This window comes from Impatiens glandulifera, chromosome 1 (assembly GCF_907164915.1).
Source record: "Impatiens glandulifera chromosome 1, dImpGla2.1, whole genome shotgun sequence".
NCBI classification, from domain to species: Eukaryota; Viridiplantae; Streptophyta; class Magnoliopsida; order Ericales; family Balsaminaceae; genus Impatiens; species Impatiens glandulifera.
This window is the reverse complement of record NC_061862.1, coordinates 123,560,150-123,569,228: the sequence shown is the minus strand read 5'-3', so window position 1 is coordinate 123,569,228 and position 9,079 is coordinate 123,560,150. Positions and strand designations below refer to the sequence as shown.

Below are 9,079 nucleotides of genomic sequence, written 5' to 3'. Positions count from 1 at the left end.
GGCACTTCAAGTGTGGACGTATGAGGTCATCGAAAACTTTAACCCTAAATTCGCCAGAAGAATCAGATTAATGACCCTCTACGCCCAAGGTTGTTACTCTATCATTCCAACAGGAAAAACACCTCGATCGAGGTAAAGACTGCCCTAGAGACCACGGATGTGACTGAGATGGAAGAGTCCTCCATGGAGAAGAGGTAATACAGTGGTGAGGAATTTGAACAAATCGACGAGACAACTAATGATTTTTTTGAGGGATTTACTGATGGGAAGGTAATAAAAGATGATTTTGATGAAGATGAAGAAAGTGAACATTAAGAAGTTACTCCCAATCCCCCCAAACCTGCCACCAGGAAGAGAAAGGCTGATGCTACTCTTAAAAAAGCAGCCAACTTGAAGAAGAAGCTTGCTTATGAATCGATTCCGGCCCGCATTCTTACTCCCCCCTCCGCGACCTCAAGTCCTCGGGCTCATACACCTTCTCCTCGGGCTCAACACCTTCTGTTGGATGTGAATTTAATGAGATGAAGGAGGAGATGAAAATAGAGATGAAAGAGGAGCTGAAAAAGCTGAAAACAAAGCTCATCAAAGAGCTGAAAATCACAATTCAAGAAACTCAAGAAACTCACGTTGAGTCGTTCAAGAAGATGGTTTTTAGTATGTCCAAACAGTTGTTAGATAAATCCAACAAAAGGATGTCCATATTATTAACCAGATTAGATGATATGGAGGAGAATATAAAGAAGAAGAAGAGTAAGAAGAAGGATTCTAAGAAGGATGTGAAGGTCGAAGAGGAGAAGAGCAAGGTATGGAGATATTGAATTTTGCACTTTACATTTCATTTCGCTAAGTACATATCTGATCTGACCAGTACCTATTTTGCAGGTTAAGGATTCTAAGAAGGATGTCGAAGTTGAAAAGAGCAAGGTTGAACAGAAGGAGGAGAAGATAGAGGTATTCTGCGTACTTCTCGTTTCGCCAAGTACATGTCGTTTCGCTAAGTTAGTACTTGTCGTTTCGCCAAGTACTTGTCGTTTCACTAAGTTAGTACTTGTCGTTTCGCCAAGTACTTGTCGTTTCGCCAAGTACTTGTCGTTTCGCTAAGTTAGTACTCTGCGTTTCGCCAAGTACTTGTCGTTTCGCTAAGTTAGTACTCTGCGTTTCGCCAAGTACTTGTCGTTTCGCTAAGTTAGTACTCTGTGTTTCGCCAAGTACTTGTCGTTTCGCTAAGTTAGTACCACTAGCTAAGTACTGACCAGAATTTTGTCTATTTTATAGGAGATGATAGCGATGCAGGAGATTGTGGGGGATGATGAGAAAGTGAATGATGGGAATGATGGGAAGAAAGATGATGTAAAGGAGGACGATGAGAAGGTGGAGGATGAACAAAAAGAGGACGATGAGAAGGTGGAGGACGAACAAGAAGAGGACGATGAGAAGGTGGAGGACGAACAGAAGGTGGAGGACGAACAGAAGGTGGAGGACGATGAGAAGGTGGATGATGATGAGAAGATGGATGAGGCTAAGGTGGAGGACGGTGAGAAGGTGGAGGATGAACAAAAAGAGAACGATGCGAAGGTGGAGGACGGTGAGAAGATTGATGATGAGGCTAAAGTGGAGGACGGTGAGAAGCTGGATGGTGTGGCTAAGGTGGATGATGTGGAGGTTGATCTGAAAGTGAAGGTGAAGGATTTGAAAGTGAAGGTGAAGGATTTGAAAGTGAATGTGAAGGATGAGAAGAGTGTGGGTGTGGATGTGAAGGCACAGACAAATGAAGAAATTATGGGAGGAGATGACAATGATGACAATGATGATTTCCAGTTATACAATACTCCTCCTAAAGGAAATTATGGGAGGAGAGTGAGGAAGCCGAAAAAAGATGACTCGTACACCAACCCTTCCTTGTCAAAAATGCCCAAGACAAAGGATCCAATGAAAGTGAATCACCTTCAAAAATTTGAAGATGAGCTGCTGGATAAAGTAAAAGCGTGGTTGGTTGATCCAGAAACCGATAATTTGACAAAGGATGTACATACTTGCCAAGCAAAGAAGGATATGTTTGTTAGAGTTATAACAAGATTGACATGGCTTGAAGACACTGTAAGTCGTGCAAATCAATTCATTATTAATTAATACTCATCGTTTCGCCAAGTACTTATCGAATCGCTAAGTACCTCTCGTTTCTCTAAGTACCACTCGTTTCGCTAAGTACTTATCGAATCGCTAAGTACATCTCGTTTCGCTAAGTACTTAGTCAATGTTGTTTGATATATACTGAATGTATGTTGTATACTCCTATTGTGCAGGAAATCGATGCATTCTGCCATCTTTTGCGGAAAAGGATTTCCTACTATCCCAAGACATATAAAAATTCACATGTGGCAATTGGGGATTGCTTATTGTCGGACAGAATCAGGAGAGAGCACAAGGCTTTTATTAAGGATCCTGCTAACTATCCAGTCGCCGAATTCAAAGACTATTACATGGCCGCACCACATAGATATATGCCAGAATTGTCAACAATTGACGATGTCTACATGCCTGTGAACATTAACCAGAAACACTGGATTTTGTGTGTAGCACGTCTTCAAAAGTACCGCATTGACGTGTACGACTGTGATACCTATCTTTATAAGAATCTGGATCCTTATTTGAAACCCTTCTGCGACATGATTCCACATATATTCTCAAAGTTAATACTCTTCGTTTCGCTAAGTTAGTACTTGTCGTTTCGCTAAGTACCTAGCGATTCGCTAAGTACCTAGCGATTCGCTAAGTACCTCGAGTTTCGCTAAGTACTCATTGTTTCCCTACTCATATACTACTACTAGAACATACAACATAAACTTTAAACCTGAATTAACAACATAGTATCTTATGCATAGTATCTTACCAGTACAATAGTTCAATTAACAACATATATTACAACATAGTATCTATCAAGCTAAAGGTTCATATTGTTGAGATGATGAGTCATGCTGCTTAGATGATGAAGCTCTTGCAGTAGATGGTGCAGGCATCACTGCTTTGCATGTTTCCCTATTATGTCCTAGCCCAGCACATGAGCCGCATCGTCTTGGGACCATACGGACTTCACCCTTGGATGACCTACGCTTTGTTTGTGGCCTGCCTTTCTTAACCTTCACATTTGGTTTAAGACACGAACGTTGCTTGATATGTTCGGGAACATCCCAATTTTCTTCATCACCAGGAGGATAACATGTCTCGGCATATGAATTTATCCAACACTCAGTTGTGTAATACCTGTGTGCAGGGAAAATATAACGAATTATTAATTGGTTAAACAGAATGAACACGTGAGCTAAATATTAATACCTTGAACAGAAGTCATAAGAAACCAAATTCCGATTACGGGCAGCAGCCATTGCATGCGTACAAGGAAGACCCGAAACTTCAAATACTCTACAAGTGCAGTTCATGTCTTTCAAATTGACTTTGAAATGGGACTGATTGTCATGCACATAAAACTCGAATCGGTTAAGCGATTGGACTGTATAGAATCTGGCCTTCTAGAATCCCTCACGTAACACCTTCTCATAATTTGGAGATAAAACTTCTTCGTGATTAGACGCTCTTTCTCTTCTATCGTTAAACCAATGTTGTATTGTGAATCTTAAATACTCAGCCATTTCTGAAATGGGATACTTTCTGGCTTCCCTGCTCTGACTATTGAAACTCTCAGCATAATTGCTTGTGAGTTGATTGTATCACTTACCGGGAAAAAATGCTCTACTCCATCTTTGGAACCCAATTTCTTCCAAATAGGCAGCAATCATGTGATCTTTAACCTTGATCTTGTCAAACCACCGATTAAATTCGTGGATAGTGTACGCCCTTGAAGCCGAATCAAACTCCGCATGACACTTATCACTTTTGAATTTGGACACAATATTCATTTTTATGTGATATGTGCACGCACCGTGGTCTGCTTCTGGGAAAACAGCACACAATGCATTAGCGATGATTGGGTGTCTGTCGGATACGAAGACGAGATCATCAACTAATCCAATTGCGTCTCTCAGTTTTTGCATGAAATAAGTCCAGGAGTTATTATTCTCTTAATCAACAACGCCGAATGCGACAGGATATAGTTGCTCATTCGCATCCCATGCAATAGCCACCAATAATTGACCACCCACCTTGTGCTTAAGAAAACTAGCATCAACACATAATACAGGACGGCAAAAGGATTTAAAACCCCTAATTGAGAGGCCTAGGGACATGAACATATACTTGAAGTGGCCGAGCTTGTCTGTCTGTATGTCGGTTATGGTACTAGGATTACACTTCTCCAACATGTAAAGGTATGATAGCAGTATTCCATAGGAATCCTCTACCGTTCCTCGCACAGCTATTAAAGCATTTTCCCTTGCCCTCCATGCCTTATTATAAGTCAAAAATATCCCATAAGTTGTCTGCATGTCTTCAATTATTTTCTTAGGCAAGTGGTTATGATGATGGTCCATGTACTTGCTCTTCACGCACTGCCCAATAACCCATGCTGGTGTTTGCATTTTTTTCTTGGGCCTCGACAAAACTGAGCATGAGTGTTGTTGCTCAAATCTCTGGATCTCAAACATCTCAGAAAACTTACCTTTCACAGCCCGCAAGCTCCACTTGCATGTCTCATCCAAACATTTGAGTTCCCAAAGATTTTTTCTTGACTTTTCCACTTTGAATTCAAAATGATTGGTCATCGCATATTTATATAGAGCAAGTTGAAGTTCTTTTTTATTTTCAAACAACGAACCGACTTCCAATACGGTTTCACTAGTTAATGCCATCGCAAATGTGGGGTCTGGCGGTGATGTGTCTGTCGGGTCTGTCGATGGTGTACCCATTGAAGATCGTCTTGCACTAGATGGTGTACCCATTGATGATCTTCTTGCACTAGATGGTGTACCCATTAATGATCTTCTTGCACTAGTTGGTGTACCCATTGATGCCTTTCTTGCACTAGTTGGTGTACCCAATGATGATCTTCTTGCACTTGGTTGTATATGTATTGATGCTTTTTCACCACTATTAACATGCAAGTCCTGAGTAAGTGGGATGTGAGGCAAAGAGCTTTCTCCGACTTCATTTTGACTTTCAACAAAGAATTCTGAGGGTACAACAGGTGGTACAAATTTTTGAGTAAGTTGTGGTGGTAGTATACTTTCTTGAGTTGGGTATGTAAGTAGTGGTATCTTTTCTTTAGTAAATGCTGACTTCTCCACTACAGATACACACAATGGTGACACTGTTCGACCCAAAATCAAACGTGATAAATATGTGTTCAAATCCCCATCATTATCAATAAAAACAGGTTTTGGATTTCTGATATTCGGAATATCATACTTCACTTGGAGCACTAAATCGTATGTTGATATCTGCACATTAAGTCTATCGTAGAGTATATCAAGTAATTCAGCATAACGAGTACTTTGGGGTAGATCAAATGTTTTGATTGAAGATGCATCAAAATATAGTATTCCATTAGCATCAAGTTTCCACTCTCCATTATAGAAAACGAAAACTTCAGCAGCAATAAAAAAACATGATTTGATTTAGAGACGGATAATTAATACTTCGCGAATCGCTAGGCACTTAGCGAAACGGGAAGAAAACCCTAATCAATCGAAGAAACCGAAAATCAATAAAACATGCTTAAAATACACGTACCTATTGAAACAATGCTCGTGCTCGTCGTGGAGCTCATAGTGATTCGAACGAACCGTCGCCGCCGAGATCTCCGACGAGATCGCCGCCGCCGCCGGAGTTTAGAGAGAAGAAGGGGAAGAGCGGGAAGAGAGAGAAGGAGAAGAAAAGAAATGAAAAAAAAGTACGGAAGTTATATTAAATAGTAAGGGTAATCTGGACATTTCACATATCGTCACTTCACGAAACGCTAAGTCACTCAGCGTTTCGCGACAAGGGCTAAATCGTCCAAAAAAAATAAAATCACCACGAGCGCAATAAAATTATCGACTTACCATCAGATCAAATAACCTCATCTTTGAAGTTATTTGATCAAATTTCCCTCCTGCTTGGGTATTTAAATAACCTAAATCTAAAAAATATTTTTTCACCTCCTATATTTTATAACATTAATTAATTCATTAATTAAAATACTAAAATATTTTAAATTATTATATTTTATTTTATCATTATATATTAATATATTTAACTCTTTTTATAAAAAAACAAATTTTATATCTGCACAAAATCATCACCAATCATTATTTTCAAAATTATTAAATTATAACCATAACCCAAATTAATCAAAGCCCGTGCAAAGCATAAAAAACATTTACTCTTTTTATTTAATTTTGTTAGAATATAAAATAATATATTTGTAAGATATTATCATAATATGATAAATTGTGATAATATCAAATATTATATTAGTTTATTTATAAACATTATATTAGTTTATTTATAAACTCATTATAATGTCTATTAGTTAGTAATTCTAAATATGATTCAATACACATCTTTTCTTTATTTTAACAATTTCTCTCTTTATTTTAACAAACTCGTGAGTAGAGCCGTCAATTTGAGTTAGGCCCATTGGGTTGGCCCGCCCCGCCAAAAAATTTAGACGGGTTGTGTTAAAATATTAGCAACCCATTTGAATGCGGGCCTACACGGGCCAGCCCACTCGGGTGTCGATCCTAGGCAGGTCGGGCTTGGGTTGGCCCGTAGGTTGACAAAAAAAAATATATTCTAATTTATAGACTTATATGCATATGCCGCATAACCTTAGTTTTTTTCTCTCTGAGGGAGCATTACAACAGTCAATACTCAATATTCCGCTCATCGGCCGCCAACTACTTATTTGTTCTGCATTTCTTCTCTATGTTCTCTCCTTCAAAGGTTCGTGGATTCAAACTTGGTTCCATACTACAACAGTCAATACTCAATACTTCGCTCATTGGTCGCTAGCTACTTATTAATGTGTTGACTGATAAACCAACGAAGACGTCGAATCTCATGGGCATTAAATGTTGGGGTGAAACAACAATTAAATGAACTCCGAAGTTACTCGTTATTCTCAAAATCAATCCAATAACGAGAATGTTCGTGTGTTGCATTAAATAAAACCAACAAAGAGGTCGAATCACATGAACATAAAATGCTTGGCAGAATCAACAACTAAAATCAAAACTTATAGAATAAAATTGCCGAAAAAAGTAAGAACGTCAACCAAATTATTTGAAAAGCTAATTTTCTTTTATTAAAATATAATAATAATAAATAAAATTACATAAATTAGGTTTATTATATAGATATTATATTAAACTTATAAGAAACTAATATAATAATATAATATTGATATTATCATTATTAAAATTATTGTTATTTCAATTCGTGGATAATACCATAATTTATACACAAATTCGTTAAAGGCAAATTTCAACTATTACATCCTAACCTAACTTGTGTATTCAATTTTTATATCTTAACTAATACATCATGGCTACTTTCAAAATTATATTTCAAGAACTATTTCCCTTTATAAGTTCTAAACCCTAACCCTCTACACTTTGCTAAAGATCCATCGCATTTGATTATATAATACTTTTGAAATGACCTATTCTCGTCCATCAATACATCTTGTACAAATATATAAATTAATTAAAACTTCTTTTCTCTTAGTTAGTTTTCATTATATTTACTTTTCATATTTATATATATGAACTTCAAAAAAATAAATAAAAAGATGATATAATTTTTTAATCTAGACCATGAACTTGTTTGAAACACCTCAAGTTGAAGTCGGACTGAATTTGAACGAATAAATATAATTAAACTTGTTCATATATACATAATTAAAATTTATTTTAGAACATTATTTCATCCAAATTAATATGTTAATAGAATATTTAGACAAATATAATTTTAAATAAATTAGAAATTTTATTCTTTCTCCTGCATCTAGCTTTGAATCTGTACATTTCAAATTTGGTCAATATAACCATAATTAAGGGTTTGAAATCTCAATCTTTGTAATTTATCATATTTAAACAAATTTTAATTTAAATGAACTACTGGAGCTATCGATAGAAAGATAATTTCATTAAAGATAACATTTTTAAATATTATTTATTATGGGAGATGAATAAAAAAATATAAAATTTGTGATTGGAAACGGTAGATAAAAATCTACCCAAATCTACATCCACTGCTATGCTCGTGAGACTAGCATGGAATATATATATATATATATATATATATATATATATATATATATATATATATATATATATATATATATATATAATTATATGATAACCCTCTAACTATTTTGAGTGCAAACTTTAGTCTTCAAATTAATTTTTAAAACAAATTATTACTCAAATTTTAAAAAATATAACATATGATCGTTCTGTTTCTCTTATATTTAATCCCTCCTACCAAAATAATATATATATATATATATATATATATATATATATAATTATTAAATCTCTTTCATATATATATATATAATATATTATATAACAATGATACAAATTATTTGGGTGATCTCTCAGTTACTCGCTTATTTTTTAAAATATTTATTATATAAATAATATTTATATAAACATACAAATTAATAATTACAAATATTATATATAAATTATATATATTATAAAAAATATTTTTAAACTTTATTTTATATATATATATATAGATATTGATAAAAAAAAAATTAATAATATATTTTATGTATATATAAAAGAGATTTAATAATTATTATAAATATAATAAGTAAAGATAATAATATATATTATATATACAAGAGATTTAATAATTATATAAATATAAAAAATAAAGATAAAATATAATATATATATATATATAAATAAATAAAAGAAATTTAATAATTATACGGTGACTTTTAAGAAAGTTATAGACGATATTTTAAAACAGAATTTTATGATTAAAATAAGTGACCGAATAATGTAAGTTCACCTAAATAATTTGCATATATATAAATATAAATATATATATATATATATATATATATATATATATATATATATATATATATATATATATATATATATATATATATATATATATATATATAATC

The 9,079-nt window shown here is 34.3% G+C and overlaps 1 protein-coding gene across 1 annotated transcript; it reads left to right on the top strand.

Moving 5' to 3' along the window:
* The first annotated feature begins 521 nt into the window (after positions 1-521).
* Positions 522-2,717, top strand: LOC124942081. The gene is made up of 4 exons (XM_047482498.1): positions 522-647; positions 1,276-1,371; positions 1,492-2,097; positions 2,304-2,717. The coding sequence occupies exons 1-4, from the start codon at positions 522-524 to the stop codon at positions 2,715-2,717; spliced, it is 1,242 nt and encodes a 413-aa protein (XP_047338454.1).
* The last annotated feature ends 6,362 nt before the right edge of the window (positions 2,718-9,079 follow it).